This window comes from Phaethon lepturus, unplaced genomic scaffold (genome assembly GCF_000687285.1).
Source record: "Phaethon lepturus isolate BGI_N335 unplaced genomic scaffold, ASM68728v1 scaffold4491, whole genome shotgun sequence".
Lineage (NCBI taxonomy): Eukaryota > Metazoa > Chordata > Aves > Phaethontiformes > Phaethontidae > Phaethon > Phaethon lepturus.
Window position 1 is genome coordinate 80,201 of NW_010518344.1, and position 21,404 is coordinate 101,604.

The 21,404-nt window shown below is 36.8% G+C and overlaps 1 protein-coding gene across 1 annotated transcript in view; it reads right to left on the reverse strand.

Moving 5' to 3' along the window:
• Nucleotides 1-21,404, reverse strand: part of KAT6B (K(lysine) acetyltransferase 6B) — a 110,691-nt gene that overhangs the window by 41,549 nt on the left and 47,738 nt on the right. The window contains exons 2-8 of the mRNA XM_010296697.1: nucleotides 14,993-15,101; nucleotides 9,298-9,413; nucleotides 9,055-9,136; nucleotides 7,990-8,122; nucleotides 3,445-4,376; nucleotides 2,387-2,508; nucleotides 602-717 (exon numbers count right to left, since the gene is read on the reverse strand). Of these exons, the coding sequence (XP_010294999.1) occupies nucleotides 602-717; nucleotides 2,387-2,508; nucleotides 3,445-4,376; nucleotides 7,990-8,122; nucleotides 9,055-9,136; nucleotides 9,298-9,413; nucleotides 14,993-15,101 (1,610 nt within the window). The remainder of the gene's footprint in view (nucleotides 1-601; nucleotides 718-2,386; nucleotides 2,509-3,444; nucleotides 4,377-7,989; nucleotides 8,123-9,054; nucleotides 9,137-9,297; nucleotides 9,414-14,992; nucleotides 15,102-21,404) is intronic.

Here is a 21,404-nt window from a genome sequence, read left to right on the forward strand (position 1 = left end):
TCTGCTGAGCACATATACTAGTTTATGCTCTCTGCCTGACTCTGAGGTGCACCCTGGCAAAGAAGGCCAGAAACAAGACACTGTTGCCATGAATTGCTTACTTCGACTTTATTTCTCTAGAATACTCAGACTTCTCCCTGGTCCCTAGAAAAAGGAGGTTAACAAATTCTGGATGACAAACAAGATTAATTGCTCTAAATGGCCAGAAGGTGGACATACCTGGTTGCAATGGTTTAAAAAAAAAAAAAAAAAAACCAACCAAAAAAACACAACAAACAACACCAAAGAACCAAAACCACAACAGAACAAACAAACAAAGAAAAAAAAACCCCAAAACCCAAACGAAACCATGCCAATACACACTGCAAGATTATATTTATGCAGGTCTAGGAAAATCAGTCTTTTAAAAATGCATCTTTGATTAGAACTAGGGGGAAAAAAAAGGTCAAGATAAATCCTTGTTCTTACTTAAAATTCTGAAAGCATATTTACTTCTAAAAGTTGTAAACTATAAACAATTACAAAAGAATAATAAAATAAATTACAATTATCACATTAATAAAAATTCCAACAATGTAGGACAATCTTGACAACTCGTTACCTTGCATATTCCTGTGGGTAAGGTGAAGAGTACCAGGTCTGGATCTCATATTTTCCAAACTCAATCACTGAAGGATATCGCCCAGTTGTTTCACCAGTGTTTTTACACCCAATTTTCTGTCAGGTGCAATGAAAGCAAAATATTAGTTCTAGAAAAAGTAAAAGGAAAGTTAGCTTTAAATCATCAATTTCACTCAGTGAAGGTGTGAGAAACCTGAAGTATACAAATCAGTTGCTTAAGTTCTTCCAACCTGGACAGGTAAGAGGACAGAGCTTGCAAGCAGCCAAATATGAACAGTGAAAATTTCTTTCAAGTTGCCAAACACCTAAACATGAAGTTAAGTGAGCAGTGCTTACAAGTGCGTGCATACAAATAGATGGTGCATGGCCCAGCCAAACAGGAGGCACAACTGCCTCAGTTCTCTTCTGCAGCACCTAGCACGAGGACTTCTCTACGGGTCTTGTTCAAGCTCAAAGCTATCCTTTTGTCAAAACAATGAGGGAGAAGGCATCAGCAGAACCCTCCGGAGTCACTGGAATTTACTTCATAACAGTCAACAGTATACTAACACACACTAATCTCTGTTATCATACTGAATTTGAGCTGATCAGAAAATGACTGCTAGACTCTAAAAGGATGGCAAAAAACAAAAAAAAGGAAGAAAGGTGGGGGAAAAAAGTCATTTCAATGCCACCGATTTTAGAAGTCTTACCACCTAACATTTTTGGACTGCATATGAAAGACAAAGAAAGGAGGATATGAGAACCATTTCCACAAGCAAACAGAAGTACAAACTAATAATGAAGTTGAATCTTTAAACTTCGTTTGAGTTTATTGGTTTAACACACTCTGAGTTAAGAGGTCATTGCATTGACCCATAGCAGGTATTGTCCGTTCTTGTACACTAAACAAAATTTAAAAAAATTGATTTCCATTACTGAAAAAATTATAAGACATACTCATTTATGATGTGATTTTATAAAAAGCAGCAGCTGAAACATTATATGCACCTCACGTCTGACCCAGGTTCTCAAAAGATACTGATTGCTCATTTCGTAGACACAGAAAAGTAAAAGTCTGTTTTGCTATAGGACGACTCAGCTGCCATGTCCAGCTTCCTTGGCAAAAAACCCCAATCAATCACCCAAAATCAACCAGCTCAGGCTTCACAAGTTTTAGATTACCACTACATACATTAAAGAAGAGCATTAACACCAGCTGGTATAAACAGTTCTAGTCAGATTCAGCTCAAATATTTTCACTGCTAGAAAAAGTCTGTAGTATTTAAACTCAAAGTGTGTTAAATCATTGGGTAAAATGAAGTCATGAACTCCCTAAACCCAATCTCCTATCAAACAGGATTTGCTGGGACAGACTTAACTTTTCACAGTGGCTGTTTTATTCGCAGAGGGGAAAAAAAAAAAAAAGAAAAAAATCTTCAGGCACATTCTTACCAACCAACATCCTCTCAGTCCTGACCAGGATGTGAGCTATGCTTAATCTCTACGCTTAATTAGTGGCAGTCCTGTGTCCAAAATGCTCAAGGATATCTTTCAAAATCTATCCCAAGTGTCACTTAATGATCTGACCCATTCCAGTGTGATGTCTTATCTCCTATCTAGGAAAATGTAACTGTGTATACAGTATCTCCCAAATTAAATTCACAGCAAGCATGACACATTAGATCAAAAAGAATATATTAAAAACAAAGATGAACAGACATACGAAAATGAACTGAGGTTTTATTTACAGAAATAGCTACACTTTATGCAACTTGATTCTTACCTCCAGAGAAAGTTCTCGAGCCTGCTTAAATACTTCCAAATCCTCCTGTGTAACAGTGTCCTTACTTCCCACCAGAAATACATCCGTATTTTCTTGTTTGATGCTTAGTTTGATTTCAGTATCTGTTATTTAAAACCAGCAAAAAGTTTATTCACAGACATGAAGGTTACACGTGCCTTACAAAAGTGATACTCCTAAGTAGGATTGTAGCAACTATGGCTGTTATGACACCTCATTTTAACTAAATTTGGGATTACTAAGTAACAGAAATGAAACCTGCCCCCCTTCTTGTTTTGTAGTTTGCTGTTGCATGAGCTATTTTTGGTACCTGCTTGTCTGTCTGTATAAACCTGTACAGTCCAGTTCTACTAAATTAGTTTTGAACCTCATGAAATGGAGTATATTCTATCGCTAGAACTATGCCACCTGATAAACTCCAGTATACTCTACAAGGTAAAAATAAAAATAAGAGAAAAAAGTTGCCCTTAAAAGTTGGAGACCAATACTAAGCTAAGTCTACATTCGAACATTATTAATACATTCCTTCTAAAATAAAAATAATTATAAAAAAGGTAGTTCACAGCAGTACAGATCAAGTGTTGTGGAAACTAGCAGGATGGAATCGTTCATGAAAAAGCAATGGAGCAGAGGGAAATGAATTGAAATGCCCACCATAAGCAGCACTGATGGCACACAATCATGATGACAGCACTACGGCCAGAGAAAGGGCAGGAGGAGAACACGAAAGTAGCATGAAAGTGGCTACTCATGCGGTACTACACAGTCATAAGCAACATTATGAAGGCATTTGGGGCTCCTAGTGCCACTACAGATGCAAAAAAATAATAAAAAAAGTGGTGTGGTATTAGTCAGGAAAAAAAAAAAAAAACCAAAACATTTTGGAGATTTAGTCAGCATTAGATAAAAGGTCAAAGTTTCATTGCTTTTGTATGAAAGTGAAGTAAGAACAAGAGAAATAGCTAAGACCTATGTGACAATATAAGAATTTTGGTTTTGGACGGGACGCAGGTTTGGTTGGCGCTTTCACCTTTGCTTACCATCATCCTGATCAGGTTTAATCCTTCCGTCTGCCAAGCTCCCCTTCCCTGGTGAGGGGGTCCCCATCTGAGGGGTCACTTTATACTTTAATCTGCCTAGAATCCTGTGCTTTTTAAGGAAAGTTGTTCTCTTGAGGTGAGCAACTGCTTTAAAAGCATGTCCTCTAGACACACCCCACCCAGAGGTACAGGCATGAGAAATAAACCTACTCCTGACCTCTCTCTTTCCATAGAAATGGCTATTAGATTTTGATGAGGAAGATAATTCTGGTTTACGACGCAAACGCTTGGGCGGTGCATAGCTTGGGTGTCCCTTTTTTCGAGACTGTCCCTGAGTGCTATAAATATGAGAGAGTCCATCAAAGAGTCCCTTTAGCTGACTGTTATTAGGAAGGCTACTAAAGGAGGGTATGCTTGACTGACTGGAAGAACTTTGGGGAGAGTTAGAAGAAATGGAAGTGCTGGATTTTTGCGAACTTGGGCTCTGACCAGAGATGGGGGTTGGGGGTAGAAGTGAAGAAGGTGGAGGTTTTAGCTTTTGTGTGGTACCTGTAGCCAACACAAGAGAAGTGCATGACTGTTTCTGAGACACCTTTTTCCTTGGACGATAGTGCTTTGAAAAGTCTATTATTTCACCTCGTGATCTGCGACCATCAGGTGATGGTGTAAAGAACTTAGTAAGGCCATCAATGAGCCCTTTGGTTTTCTTGTTAACTTTAAGTGTAGAGGCAGATATGTAGGTGGAGGTGGTGGTGATTTTGGTGGTGGCACCAGGCCGAGTGGGGTCTGTAACAGGCAATCTGCTGCTTGAATCCTTCACAGATGCAGCATGACCAGATGAAGGTGTGGTACAGACTTTAGTCTTTTGACCCCTACCAGGTGACCCCCTTCCTGTGAATGCATTCACGGATCCTTCATCACTGGTTACAGACCTATGCAAAAATTTGGAAAATAAAAATCAGCATTAAAAAAAAATCTGTAACTACTGCCAAATAGTATTACAGTTTATACAAGTTACATATGCCCCTATATGTAAAAATCTTTAAAGAAATTTGAAGACATAGGCACTTTTGAAATACATTTCACACTGACGTAACATCCGACTTCTTTTTTTCTTTTTGTTACCCCTCCTGCCCCCCATTCTTTAAAAGATAGTCCACAGTACATATAAATAGAAGCAGCTGGGATAGCAAGATCTCCCAAGTATACAGCCTCCCAACCTACATTTAGGCATGGCAAAAGCATGCTTCTTTGGAGAAAAACATCAATGCACTGTGTCTGACACAATAACTGCTCTGTCACCATAGAGTGATACATATATTGTACGTACAAAGGAGATGCACATGTTCAGTGTTAATAAATTACTGCATATGAAAACACTTAACTTCAGACTACATTTGCTTGAACTGCAGAGAAAGTCTACTGGTCCTTTAAAGCAAGACAGTCAGTTTTCAAGAAACTGCTATTTTTTCCACACTCTTGTTGGATTACGTATGTTAACACTAATAGCAAAAATTACCACCAAAGACCTAAAAGCAAACTGAGGCAGCTTATGACGAGCATTAACAACAAAACAAAAGAAACTGACTCTGCCTTCTTATAAATTGTAACAATAGCAAAACAAAAATAGCAAAGGAAAGGAAAGGGTAAAACTGTAAGACCAAGTGGTCTTTGTAGAAAAGCCATAAGCCGATGAGGCCTAACATGGAAGGTGTTAAGAAGGAAGAGTGGTGAATGTTATTTAAACGCTAGGAAGAAAAAGGGCATGCTGAAAGCCAACATTTGTGACAGCAGAATGATCACTAATGACTGAAGAGAGGAACAACATTGAAAGATATACTGAAGAGTAGTATATTGTAAGTATATAGAAACAGAATGTTTAAAATTATTTGCAGTAAAAGAAATAGCTATCAGGAGGCATGATCAAATTGCAAATCCAAACAAAGCTACATCGTTGCATCAAATGCTTCCATTCCATTTTCCATCCTGCCCTTTGAAGCTAGCTTATTTACTTTGCAGCGGAAAGTTTTCTTCCACAGATTTTGGCTTCTTAATTGAGATGCCCAAGTAATTAATTCCAACAGGTTACTTCTAATTAGAGATTGAACAGCCTGGGGCTACCATCTGGTTTAGTGAACTCCAAGGGCTCACCAGTTTAAGAACTATTTTTCCACTCACACATGCTTAAATTTGGTTAGCTCCTAAGAGGCAACAAAACCAAAAACTTCTAAGTCTTTTGAATCCTTTGGTGCCATAAGCTTATGTCCATCACAAGACCTATTCTCACTACCAGATGTAGTAATCACCATCAGTGCCAGAGGCCAACACACACCTGGTTTTAGTTAATCCTACACAGTACTTTGCCTGTGAAGGGCCTCCTACAGATGGTCAACAGGCAAAAAATTATTCCACTACTACTGGACAGATTTTCTTTGTACTACATGAAAAGAACTAAGTGGCATTAGCTAACCTTCCAGTACTTCATGTGACCCCACACTTTCATGTATGACACTGTCATCTTCTGTACCCCACGATCACTTTTAAATAGGAATCCATGAGGAAGAGTATCTTCTCTTATTCCATCTCCTAATCACTATTTTTCCAAAACAAGATTACATGAGCCCTCAGAATTGCAAATTTATTACACAAAGAACCCCCCCAAGTACTACTGTAATATGCTCATGCGGCTCATGAGCTACAAAGAAAAGAAAATGTTTCTAAAAATATTCATAATCATCATCCAATGCCAAGAGAGCTTCTGCATCCTTTAGCATGACACTTGCTTCAAAAGTTGTAGCTCAAAATCCCATTAGCAAAATGTAACAGTAAAACCCTCACAATCTTTCCCACCTTTCTTTTACATATATGAGGAAGGAGTAGAAGCAGAATTAGTGTGTCAGACAGACATTACTGTTAAATCCACTGTGGGAGCCCAAATCAGGGACATGATTTCAGAGAAGTAAGATGGCAGTACTGCATTAGAATCCTAACCTCGAGCTGAAGGCTTATGAGTTTTCAAAGGGGTAAAACCAGAGGTGTAGCTAGAGATATAGGGAATAATTTTATAATGCACACAGAACAATATATAAGAATTTCAGTTAAAACACTGGAAGTTGTATGGCTATTTCAATTACCTTCAAATTCCTAAGTTATTTAGTCAGGAGGCAAATGGAGAAGGCAAAAGAATGGTTCACCCACTCTTCCTTTAACAGCACGCTCTCATGAGCCACTACAACTACATCTTTTACTTTCATGTAGTGCCACACTTGATCCTTGTCTTGTACTGCTTCCCTAGAGCAACATACACTGAACTTTTGGACAAGGACCAAAAAGGCAAGACAAGAGATACTGTCAGAGAGAGAGAAGGGAAAGGGAATATAGCAAGCTGCACAGTACCAAGTACATCAACTTGACTAGTGTGCTGTACTCTAGTACTGCGAGTATTTTTTTTTCTCCCCTTCTATTTTTACATGTTGGTTCCATAGGCTCCAGAAATCCTTATTTTGCAAAAGGAAAAGTTTTATAGCAGCTACCATGCAACTCTGAAGAATACCAGACAGGTGTTTAGACTATAAAGAAAAATGGTTGTGTAACAGCCACATGACAGAATGAGTAGTAGATAGAGCCGGAAAGCTTTTCAGCTGCTGAGTTGACATGGCCAAACAGTTAAATAGGAGGAAAAGAAAGGCGTATGTGGATAGGAACACGTGATGGAGGGCAACATGCTACTGGAGTTAACACAGAATCTGTTCCTGTTTAACACTCAGTGTAATGTCAACTCAGCATTTGAACGCTACTTAAACAATCCTCCAACCAAGCCTTAAGATGTCCAACTACAGTGTTCCCTGGAAAGATAGATGCCAAAAGAATTACAGCACTCTCTTTTCTTAAATAAACACATTCTTGAGAAGCAAGAGAAATTGCAACGTCTTTCCCTAGTAACCAGTGGCAGCTTAACAGCAGAAGTCAAGTAATACTTTTTTCCAGAGTACCACTGAAACCAGAACTTCTGTATACTCGCATAGTTTGCTTTTTGGAGTGGGTTTTGTGAGCTGATATTAAAGTAATTTTTATACAATTTTTTAACAGGTCTTTGAGCAGAACAGTCACCTGAAGTTGGATATAAGTAGCTCACTATTATCCACTTAGTATAGATTCTGTATGTACTTCAATTATTTGAAGTTACACCTAAAAAGATAGCTGTGGAATATGTCATCATACAGACTTGTATTTGCATCTGCTATAGCTACAAGTTTTGTTTAAAAATCATATGATCTAGAAAAGTAAGTTACAGTAAGTTTTTTCATCACCTTCTGACATGACACAAAAAGTATCCCCCATAATTCAGAAGTTATTGGTCATTTGGCTGAAAGGCATATACTAGAATACTTGTCACCTACTTTCCCCAACTTTACTATTTACAGTTTTTAACTGTATATAAAAAACTTGAAATACTGTTAAAAACTGCAGTCAAACCTGTACCAACTCTTACCCGACTACATTCTCAGAAACATTAAAAAAAAATGAAAATCAAGAGAAACCTACAACATTCGTTGCTTTAGTTTATTTTTCGGTCTTCCAATAGGTTTTGCATATCGTCGCCTTATCTGAGCAGCCTTCTCATGAAGTAGCTTTCTCCCTTTCTTCTTTGGTCTACAGACCTGGCAAATCCACATCCCTACATAAAGGAAAAAAGTTTAATTGTACACAGTTTATTTAATCTCTATCGCAGGTGTCCACCAAGATACATGCCAAGTACACATCATCAGCAAATTACCTTATGAACAGGACATAGGGAAGGTGAAGTGGACAGAGAGAAGTGATCCACTTCTACACATACTTTGAAATACTTGAAAGCAAGGTGCTCATGGAAAGAGGGGAAAAAAAGAAGCAACAAAGACCACAGAAAAGACTGTGAGCAAATGGGTTCTTAGAAGAATTTCTGTTCCAGCTTGTCCCTCCTCAAACTACCTAGATCTTTCTTCAGACACAATTAAAACGGGGAAAAAATTACAGGTGCGTTACTAAGCAATCTAGGCTAGAGTGTCGTAAGAAAATACCAGAATACACCTAGATACGTTTAATATACAAGGACTTGAATTTGGCATCCTTTTAACGGCAGATGACTATGTCTGCCATTAAAGGAAGCTGGAGAAGTCTTTAGTGTGTCTTTAAGATTAAATAGAGAAAGCCATAAAGATGTGAGAGCAGAAGTAAGAGGTGCTATGCATCAGAAATCTAGATATTAGAGAATCTGAAGACACAGGTGTTTTGTTTGTCTGTGTTTTTTAACATTACTCTTACAAAAGGCATGAAGAAGCAAGCTCTATTCACCAGCTCTGCCTTCATAAAACTTCAACCTTCTATATAGACTGGTCAACAACTCAATACACAGTGAATTCATCTGGTCAATGGACCACAGACCTTTACTATTTTCCTGAGGAAAAAAATCTCAAGTAAAGAAAAATAAAGTATTTGCTTTAACATGATTAAAATCATACTATTTACCAAGGCAAGAATAATTAGCATGCTCAAGATCTTTCGGTCACTTAATATGAGAAACGACTGTGAATGAAAGTACTTTCATTGAAAGGTTTTTTTTATTCTCACCTTTTGGCATTCGGGAAAGCGGTGGGTCACAGCACTCCATATGGAACCCTCTATCACAGGAGTCGCAAAAAAGCATGTTATCCTGAAGGGGGGGGGCAGGTGGGGAGGAAGAGGGGAAAAAAAAAAAGACTTAATATAGCATTGCTTGACATTGTACATCAGCGATTTGTATTTGCACATATGCTAAGTATAGAGCTACAGTAAACAAAGAAAATTCTGATAACACTCAACAGTCTAACTTACTGCATTTTTTCCTTGGATCCTACATGCACTGCATGTCTTGCATTCAATACACTGCCATCTTAAGGCCTTCACATTTGTTGTCAACTCAGGACAGAATTTCAAACATGATGGATGTCCTAAAAAAAAAAAAAACAAACCACACAACACAAACAAAAAACCCACAAGTATTTAAAGCTTGAGATTTAAGATTGGTAAGATTGACTCTAAAATTCAACAGGATGGAACCAGCACCAGCTGTTTTCAGAACTTTTGGGAAACACTTTTTGCCAGTATTATATTCAGAGATTATCAAGAACATCAACACACAAGTTTTCAGAGAGATAAGAATCCCTGATGCCACACTGCACTTATAGATGGCTGCAGTAATGTGAAGCGCATGAAGGATGCTTTCTTCTCACTAGGCAAGAGTCTGGATGCATGGTTTCTTCCAGGTAACAGTCTAGTCATGGCAATTCAGACTGTCTCCATCCACCGTTTCTCAGTCCAAGGCTGAGCTAAACCACCATAAACAAGAATAAAGGCTAATCCATGAGCATTTGGTATTTTCGTCTTCTAACTGACCGAGGTATGAATGGCAAAGATGACTGATGGAACGCAAAAGCCACTTTAGTAAGTACAAATTCCACATTTTATTTCCTTTTATTGTATGTATCCAAGGCTTAATCTGCTTTTTGTTAAACTTTAAAAAGACAACTTCAATTGTGTAAATATTGTGTGTTCTCAAAATAGAGGAATATAATCTACTAGTAAAGGAGAATCAATAATAAATTCAAAGAGTAGTTTCAAAACCAAAAGATATTGAAAAAGCATTGCCATTTGATTCTTAGCATATAGTTTAAGATGCGTTAACAATATTTTGTGGTTAAAACTGAGTATGCACTTCAAGTGACTATTTTTCTTGAAAGTGACAAATATACTCTGTAACTGCACAGTTGAATTTGATGCTACACTGTTCCCTTCAAAAAAGCTGAGCAAATGATTTAAAAAAAATATGCTAAGAAAAAAGCTCCCTAGAGTGGCTGATATTAATAATCAATATCACAGAAAGACTTATTTCATCAACCCGGACTTAACAACTACATTAACACATTAAACTGTAATCATAAACCAATTACCTCCACATAAGTACATTTAATTCATTATCTACCCTGCACAGAAGTTATTTACCTCAAGGAGCAAGTAAGTTGTGGTTTAAATTGTTGATTTTAACTTTGTCTTAAGTAAATAACTGAGAAGTATTAACATAAGAAACGTCTGCTCTCACTGGCTCTCACTGGTAACTATGCTCAGATTAGGTATAACAGGGTTACTTTATTCCTCTGTTATCTACCAACATAACATTTCTCATTCAAGCAATTACACAGCTTAATACATCTGTTAATATCCTTAAGCATTAGATTTTTACTATCGGGCAAAAATCGAAGGGAAAAAAAAAAAGAATCCATTGGTATTAAATATGAAGATTATGCCTGCAACTCCAAGTCCTTGAGCTGCAAATAACTAGAGGCTGGAAGAGTGCAAATGGGAATCATCACTATGCATTTGACATGTTGTTTTACTGTCTTTCCTAGGTACCCACTAGCAGAGACAGAACAGAAATTTTCATATTTCAAAATACCATAATGGTATTGTTCTTTAATAGCTAAAACTTACACTCTTCATTTTGGACATACATTGACATACAGCAAATATAACAATAGCAAGTAAAGGGTTGCCTACCAGACATGAAGTGGTAATCAACACAGGTTTCACTTTTAAAAGGGATTCTGTTTAACTTTCGTAGTTCAACAAACTTCTGAGTCAGTCAAACTGAGTCACTGTGACCTTCAGTGATTTTACAGATAGTTTCTTTAAATTTGAAAGAGTTGAACAGGGAAAGCATGTCTCTCATTCCAAAATCCACAGTATTTTAGCTCTAACTGATCTAAACTGAAGTTGAGAACGTACTATCTTCTCAATATCCAGAAGCTGGTACATCTGCCAAGAGGTTTTCAACACTTGATCAATCTCTATTTTGAAGAGTTTCAGATGGTAATTTCTCTAGGTTCAACCACTCGACTTTCTTTTAAACCTCAGCAGCATCAATATTTTAATACAGCACACAAGTTTAACAGATTTCTGGAAATTAAGACCTATGAAAGCTGGCCATTTCCACCAGGAATACATATAGGCTTACTTTAAAACAAAGCTATTAAAAATTAAATGTTTTAAAATTCATTCTTATCCTTCCCAGTTAGAAAAGGTTAAGATTTGTGATAGACTGATGTGGCAGAAGTAGATCAGGAAGTGAAAACAGAACGTCTCACTCCTTTGTGACTGAAGGCAACTCCTTTAACCTGCCCACTTTCATCTCCTTGTTGCAAATCTGGGCCTTGTTCATTCTTCAAAGGATTTGACGAAACAACTGGTCTTTTAAAAGAACAAGCATTCTATCAGTGACAACAATTATGTACAGTGCTGAATTAGATATGCCAACACCTTCAGTTATTCTCCACTTCGATACAAATGTTGGGAACTGACGTATAAGGTAATTCACAAAAAACCCCCTTGTGTTTGATAACCTCTTAGGTAGAAAGCATTATTTAGGATGACTTTAGCTATGAGCAGAGCGGATCAGTGCACCTCTCTTGGGCATGTAGTAGGCTTTGCCACCTGCAGGTTTCTTAGCAGTTCATTTTATCCAACTAGCCAACATACTCCCACAGACAGCAATAATCAAGACAATTCCCATACTCCCTTAAAGCGTATGCTAAATCTCCTTTATAAAGTAATCTCTGCACAGTCCTTTCCAAACATTTTCCGTCCGTATTCCTCTTGACCCAACTGATGTCTTTGTTGTTCTGCTCTCTCTCCATCCCTACCCATATTTGATCGGCAACCCTCTTGCCTTCTCAGCCTAACATACTATTTTTACTTGAAAGGACAGCACCTACAGGTATTTTACTTTCAGCTATTTTTCCCCCCTTTTTAAAAATATTTTTTATAGTTCCCCAGTAACTCTAATTTTTTTCCCTCCTCTTTCTAAATCTTCAACTCCCTTTTAAAATCTGTCAGCAGTAGCTCTTTAATTTCTTCTGCACCTCTCAATTTGGAAAATGAAAGTAGAGTTTGATTCCAGTTCAAGTCCATCGATTTTTCAAAATCAAAAGATAGGGAAAAAAGCAAGGGGGAGTGGGGAAAGAGGAGCAACGTTTGTTTTCATAATAGTATTTGTTTTCTCACATCTGACATCCCTCACCTTACTCCTTTAGAAAATGCCCCGTGCCAAGTGACATAGCAGTGCATTTCATTTCTACTGCCCAAATCCATTATCCTCCCAAATACCACAAGATAGGAGTAATATCAATGAAATGAGCAGATATCCAGATAGTTTCTGCTTTCAGAATGCAGAAGCATTACCTGAAGAGGCACAAACAACTGACACAAAACCATAAAGGAAAGCAGACATGCCAGTAGTGGGCACTGCAATTTAATCTCTGATCGACTGAACAATTTGCATGCTGTGTGCAACACATAATTTCTTTTCTGTTTCTTAGACAGCAAGACCAGCTTTGAGATACACTGCAATGTGCAAAATTACAAATCCAATTACAATAAACCTCCACTGGAGTGAAGTTTTGTTATTTATAAATTGCACTGAGATTGGTTTTTATTTTAGTTAGGCATCAGTAGCTAAAGTTTAACCATCCAGCAATCTGACTGGCAGTCTCAACATTTCATTCTTTATATCTAATACGTCTGAGGAACTAATTAAAGATAATTTAGTCTTAATGAGGCAGAGAGAATGTATCAGTGTTAATTCAAATGGAAGCTGATCCATGAAAGTCAAGACTTCCAGTTCTAAAGCGTCTTAGACCTACCAGGGGATTATTATACAACAGAAGAGTGTCTGATATCTAAGCTCACCTGATTAATGTAAACTCTGCATACAAGAGTCTAACCAAGCATAAATCCTATTAAATATCCAAGTATTAGAATACAGATTTGAAAATAGAGGAAACCTGTAAACCAGAAGACCGTTTAAAATCTACGGGGTTTGGTTTTGCATACTGGGGTTAAAAAGCCCCTTCCTTACTTGACTGTTTAATCATTTGCTTAAACATCCTAAGAAAACACTCTGGCTAAAATACAAAGAATCTGTCCGGGGTGACAGATTCAGAAGTACACAATTAAAAGCATATCCTGTTTAACTGTGAACACATTTTTGATCCACAGTTTTGTTTTTACTCAAGTACTTATGTAGCTATTACAGTAACCAAGACAGACTAACTTCAGCACACCTACAAAATGATGATACACGTAGACTCTAAATTCAAAAGACACTGAAACAATATTTTCACTTCCAGCCTTCTCAAAAACAGTGCTGCCTTATGCAGACCCTACTGCTTCTTTACTCATCTCCCTCCTGAGCACTTCCCTCTTCTTCAGTTTGGCATGGAAGCTGGTATATGGCTGCACAGTGAACTGGACTGGGGAACTGATCAACCTCGTTGTCTTTCAACTACGTTTGATTGCCAACCCAGTTGATATGCAACCAGGTGCCAGCACAAAGGGGTAGCACCAAGCAGTTGGGATGTTGCAGCCTGTGACTAAATAGCACTGCTATTTTGTCTTTCAACTGGCACGGGCTGGTCTACATTGCAAAGCTTTACCAAAAGTACTTCCCAATGCAGATGTAAGCTTATGGGGGCAAAAGTTTTTTTAGTGGCACAGCTAAACAAAAGCAGTCCACTCAACTGACCAACTATACTGGCCAAATAACTCCTCTTCCAACATAAAGCTATTTTACACAGGATTTTTTCAGGATAGCTGAACTGATCAGAGGATTTTCACATCCAGAACTCTACAACTGCACCAGAAAAAGCTTTATGGCATAGAGCTGCTAAAGAGATTTGCCAAAGTTTTTTAGTCAAATCCCTCTGAATCAGGAATAATCTAGACCAAGAATACATTTAGTATGATCCATGCACAAGCACTGCGCAAAGCAATGGTGTGCTACAGTATTTAATTTTCAAAATTAACCTAGTCGCTCACTTTAAGGGAAGCACCTGCATTCAGAACAGCCACATGGAGTCTGCAAGAGCTGCTGCAATGCACAGGAGCAAGGTACAAATGATCAGTAGAGAGTCACTGTCTTGTGCCTGAAAAGTAACAGGTGCCTAACAGCTTTAGTACGTTATTTGAAATATTATTCAAATTCCCACTTGAGTAAGGAAAGATTTTTATTTAAAAGTTAATTGGATACATGAGATAAGCAATAGGATCACAGACTGCTACACAATCTTTTTTTATTATTATTATTATTCAGCTTCCTAATTGTTGCATATCCATGCAAGCAAAATTTTTCATTATTATTTGATGTCACAATGCAAAACTGAGTTTTCAGATCAATTACAAAACCAGAATTCCCATATCTTACAAGTGTGGTTCCCCCATTAGATGTGCTGGTTTCCCCAGCACATCTATACTTTTGGCGTGAAGATTAGTTTACCCCTCTCATTTGTAGCTATTCAGATGACAACATTTTAGTTAAAAAAAAAAAAAAAAATTCTGTCTCTTCCACCCTCTCCTTTGTTTCAGTTCTCAATCTTTGTCCAAAAAGAAGATGACTTTCAGAAGTTTAAAGTATTTTCAATACCTTAAAAACAGACTTAAACATAAACATTTCTAGTATTTGTAAATTCAGCCAACTTACCACTGCTGCCACAGTCTGCACAGGACAACAGCTCTTCTGGTTTTTTTTCACGATTTGATTCTTTTGTTCCCAAACAAAAGCTACATATCGGGATGGGATCAGCTCGTGGCTAGGTTTAGAAGTAAAAAGACAGAGTTAGCTTGATTAAGAAAAAACAGTTTTGTCTTAACAAAAACTACAAAGATGGGCAAGCCTTTCTCAGTGGTCTGTTGTTTCTCATACACTTAAGCTGAGAAAAATCACTTTTACCTGATATTTTGTTGTACTACATATTAACTACCAAGACAAATGTCCATTTTACTAACTTTGGAATAGCAAAGTTCATTATCTTAACATATTCCATAAACGTTAAATTGGCCCATAATAAGCAACCTTGTGTACTAATCCATGTAAACCTCCCTGATACAAGTCTGGTGTTGACAAAAACAAGGAAAAATTGTAACTTAGGACATCATTCATGAACACACAGTTTCAACTCCAGAATGCAATCAGTTGTTCTTCAGATGTAATAATGCTCCAAGATCAAGATGCAAACTGGCCTGTATTACAGATGAATACAGTTCCTTTCCACAAGGAAAATGGTAACTTTTACAAAAACACTCAAATTTAAGACATACTTTATTACTTTTCCATCCAATATAACTCACACCTCCCTGCGAAACTACCATTTTAATGTAAAAAAACATGGATTCAACAGATCAACAGTTACCCATTCCAGTCTGAGTCCCATCAGCTATGATACAACTGGAATAAAACAAACATGCAAATCTTTCAATGTCTGGAAGCAATACACAGAACTTTTCAGAGAAAGAATTAAGAATTGATTCCTGACCTTCCTAATCTGCTATGTGACAAACTATCAGAGACTAAATACCCCAAACCAGTTTCTGCAGTAGCATTTAGAGCTTTAATGAAACTACTTGCCTGCATAATCCAAAATATTAATCTATTAATGCCTACATAAAAGTATCTGTAAACAGATCTGTAACAAATAAAATGTGCAACTATTTCTTCAAATGGGATACTCAAATAATAGAGGATCTTCCCAGACTGGCTTCTAGCAGCTAGTATTACAACAAATAAAAAATTAAAATAGTTTCTTTTGCCAATTCATAGTTTCCAGATTTAGCTAAGCAATGCTGTTAGTTTTCTATAACGAAGTAATTATTTGTGGTTTTCACCTTTCATTTTTACATTTCCATTGTATGCCACAATACTTAGAAAGCTAACAGACTATCTTCACTTCACCTATGAATCGTATTCCATTACAGCTCTGGGAAGTGAACAATTGTGATTTTTAAGGGTGTTCTTGAGAAGGCATCAGTTCCGTGCCCTTATACCTCAACACAATATAATACAGAAATACTGAAACTAGGTTTATACTATTGAGCTTTAGGATCATCTTAAATCAAGCAGCAGATTCCAAAGAACACCGACACCAGCAAGGTAAAGCTGTCCTACCCAGCCAAGAGGAACACCCATGTCCTTACCCTAGCCTACAATCACTTCCATATAACCATGCCCTGAGGCACAGTACTTTTTCTGAAAGCTTAGTCTTCAGAAGGTCTGCTCACCGTTCATCTCTTCACAATCCAATTATTGGAATATTGACATATTTGTATACCCCAAAGAATATACATAAAAGATGGCCAGATCCAAAGACTCTTCATAAGTATGGAGATGACTGTTTTCTTCCATAAACTACAAAAGGGAATTGCAATATTACCTTCTAGTAACTAATAGGAACAAACATAATCTGCAGTCTTTAGTCTCACTAAGGCCTCCATTATGGATTACATGGATAGCTGAAATATTAATTTTCTACCTGGACAAAAATAATTGTTGAAGTTATAAAACTGGCAGATTTCCAATTCAGTCATGCTTAAAAAAAATTTTAAAAACATTGTTGATATTCTTTGTCAGTTTTGGCAGGATGGCATTGAATGAGATTAGTAATTCTATAGGTGGGAAAGGATATACCAATTTCCTGCAGAATTTTTAACGTGTAAGTTAAAAACAATTCATATACAAATAAAAGAAAATGAGTTAGTTACTATTCTTGCCATTCGGAGATTATAATTCAACATACCTGTCCCATCATTATACTTGTAAACTCACTTGTATTTGGAGTAAAATGATATTAACAAAAAAATAAACTACACCAATATCATCAGCAGAAAAATGGTCCAGAGCTATCCAAGCACAACTGTTCACTTGCAGCATCTTGTGGACATTTCTTAACTGCTACTTAAAGTTTAATACACATATATTTTAAAAGCAAGAATATTCTTTTAGTGGAATCCAGTAAAAAAAAAAATTCTCTTCTTGGCAACCATACCATTCTCCTTCCCTTTGATATGACAGTGCTTTAGCCATTTCAAAAACACTCGCTCTGATAAATAATTTACAAAACATCACATATCATTCATGTAATGAAACAAGTCCAGGTCCACAATCTCATTTATCTTTCCAAGATTTGTTTTTTTCTTGCTCTAGGAAAAGACATGGCCATTAGCCAACACTAATTTACTTCCCTATTTCAAACCCCCTCCCCCATTTTGGTTTTTTTTGTTGTTGTTGTTGTTGTTGTTTTTAACTGAAGGTAAAATAAAGGCCAAAGTTTGTTGGCAGTTCAAGGCTACAAAGACTGATGTTCCCACACCAAACCTAATAATAGAGAGTTTGCAAATCCTATCACTTCACACACAAGTTTTCAAGAAAATTACAGGCTCTAGTATATATTTTGAAGCCATTTACATTAATAACTGTATTACTGGGTCTGGTCTCTCAGCTACTGAAAGTTAAGAATACACTCATTCTTGTCAGCACAGTAAAAAAAAAAACGTAGTTTCATACTGCTTTAGATTGCACAAAGCAAAACAATATTCATACCAGTAGGATTATTTTTATCTTGCAACTGTTTCCATTCGGATAAACTAAGTGGGTTTTGGGTTGGGTTTTTTGTTTGGTTTTCTGTTTTGTTTTAGTTTTTTGACTATGTCAGAATATAATCCAAACAGAAATGCATCTCCTACCTGTATCTGTTTTCTTAAACACTAGTTTCTCTTCTAAAATATAGCAATTGAGTATCATTATCTTCTGAAAAAACAACTAGTCACCAGGAAGGTTAATTCCATTTCATCTCTTACAGGGAGTAGTATGGCCAGTTATTCAACACTGCAATATTTTATACCAGATGAACCAGTAATATTTTTTCTTGTTATTCAACCTCAGTTTAAGAGGAAAATAACTTTTTAATCTGATATTTAAGAACCATATTAATAATTTAGTTACAAAAATTTTAAAGAGTATGGTGTCTGCTCTGTCACTGAAGATAGGTCTGAAGAATGCTTATCTAGTAACAGACTTATTTCTTCAACAGAGCTAATAAGCTGAGAAGATTTTTTTCACTCCTTTGATTTTGGGAAAATTACAAACTTTCAAAATTTCAAAATGTAAATTACAACTTTCAAAAAGGTTCAGTTTTCTAGGTCACTAGAAACCAAATTTAAGGATTAGGACCCAAATTTAAAAGGCTGTCCTGTTCGAATAACTGTATTTGCAACTGCAGTAGAGGCAAATTTGTGGAAGATTCATACATTATGCCAATATGCAGTTGTGTTCAGAAACTGAAGCTTCACAAAAAGCAGTGACGCAACAGGATTTTTTTTTTTTTTTTTTTTAAATCTATTATATACTATATAGCAATAACAGACCATCAATTCAGCACCTGTAAACAGGTTGGGTTTTTTACTTTACTTTCCAATTAGAAATTGAACAGTACTTACTTAAGCATAATACATTCAACTGTCATAGTCAATCAACCCTTTAACACATCATATACCCAACCACTGCAGTCCATCCATCCTTTAAATAGCATTAAAACCAAGAACCATATCACAATATTTTCACTGTCACCAGTAATTTTGGCTCAGAAACCCTCATGATGCACAGACTGTGATCATCTGCCCAAGCTCACATTCTTAATTTCCTACAGTAAGTAGGAAAGAAAGCATTATGTTGCAAAATACAATAAAAATATATAAATTTCTGAAATGTATACAAGTTTTAAACAGATTATATTACGTTAAACTGACGAGTTTAGAGTTTGGTAGGCAATAACTATTTAATCCTGCTACACATATAGTACAAATGTTAAACCAGGCATTATTTATAACATTCAGAATAGGAAGCTTCAAATATATCCCCTCTTCCCTTCAGGCAAAAATGCAGAGGCAAAATTATTCCTATCAACGACTGACTGCAGCTGATCAGAACACTGTCATAGAAGCCGTGTGGACCAGGAAAAGCTATGCAGGTACATTTTCAAGAGACTGGCTTACCAAAAAGAGTATCCTAGACTATTTAGCAGGCCCCAGTCAGTATCTGTTTTAGGCTTTATATAAACCCTTGTTCTGATCTCCTAAATGCACCACCTTCCTAAAAAGGGCACTAAAAAGGTGAAGGAAGAAGTAAGGTCTGCAGCTCAGTTACTCCCAGCAAAAATTTGGTATGCCATATACACTACATTTTTTTTTTTTTCACTGCATAAAAGACCCCACAAACCAACCAAAACTATCAGAACAAGTATCATATTCAAGTGACTGCCATTTAAGTATTTAGAGATGAAGTCTGAAGACCATCAGATGGTCAAGTCTGAAAGCAACTGCCTTTCATCTGGAAGGCAATGCAAACCCGCTACGGACTTCACCTCAGAGTGCCTACATATCCTCAACCTGAGTGATGAGAGAAGGAAGATTTCGGAGTTGGTACTCCACCATGCAAAGCAGAAATGCATGAAGAGCAGAACAAATCATGGGGATCTGGCAGGGGGTGAGGTAGGAGGGGCAAAGGGAGACTGCAGATTGGTGCAGCAGGTTAGGTGGAGAAGGACAGCATCACAAATCATCTCCTTCCAAGCATTCGATACAGAGTAGAAAAAGGAAGGAAGAGCAACCATGCACATAAAGGAAGAGAGACAATGCATGAGTGACATCATTCATTCACCATAAAGAATCTAAAATATCATCCAACTTTAACATCTGGCAGAACAGAAAGAACAACAGAGTTAAAAGAGCAGAGATTAGTGTTTCCAGATTCAGGTTACTGCACTAAAGGGAAACAACCATGGGCTACCCAAGGAATACTGTGAGGTTTTCAGGCCTAAGAAGGAGGCGAGTCCCATGTCCACAGACTGGCAGGGACTCAATCATAGCGCAGAAGATGTCAGCTGGGCGCCGGATGCTACTGCAACCTTACCTTAAAAAGTTCAGCTTCCTCCCTCACACCCCAATCATTATTTTCATAAAATAATACTTCCCCAAAATGTAATTTCCATAACATTTATAGTTTTAAACCCATTTTAGACAATAATTGTTTGTGATTACTCTAACGCTGAAGACAGTTTTCACTAAAAATTATACAAATATTTATACTCTAAATTTTGATTATAGCTTCATCATTTCAGTCACTTCAGAAAACAAGAAAAACCATGCTTCGTTAAGTCTGTGCTACAGATAAAGACTAAAAATAACTAAAAACACTGGTTTTGGTGACTTCAAGAAGTGCTTCGTAATTGATTTATTTTTAAAAAAACACAACAAACATTTCAACTGTTTAACATTGTTTACAAGCTCTGAAACGGTAAGAACAACTATGCTTATTGCTCTCTCTCAGTCTTCACATATACTGCAAACCCCAAGATTGGTCCACACAAAAATCATACTAATTTAGACACAATATAGCATTATCATTTAGTTAAACTAGTGCAGTTTCCATAGTTAAGCAAAGACTTAGAAGTCATTTATGCAACCAGTACATGATTTTATTTATTTTAATGAATCACAGCCATCCATTCTGAGACACTTACAGGCTTTGCCACTGCATAAAATGAATCCTTGGTAAAAATTCTGTTACCTGATGCCAGAATTTGTCTCCAAACTCTGGCCCAAAATAAGATTTTATTTCCTTCTGTAGTTTCTATGCTTATGGAATTTACATGGTCATCTGAGTATACTTATAATTCTTAGGAAATTCTTAAAGCATTTAGCATGACCTAACATCCCACCTCCCAAAAAAGTCATGTTAAGTCCTAAAAAGTTTTATTTCTGAGTGTGAAAAGTTACCCACAATTATAAATCCCACTGAAAGCAAAGAGATTACTATTTGCTTTGCTATAGCACTCTGAGGCTTTAAACAGATTGTCTGAAAACTGTTAGGCATTAGCTGTGTACACACAATTAAGGTTAAGTGCTAGTTTCATTAAATATTGTACACACATTAAAAGAAATCAGAAGTTTCATATACACTCCCAAGAAATTTAAGTTTGAACACTAAACCAAAACCTCAACTGTTCACATTTGCAGCTGTCTCTCAATGCCTTTTCAAAAACACTTCAACATCACCGGGCCTG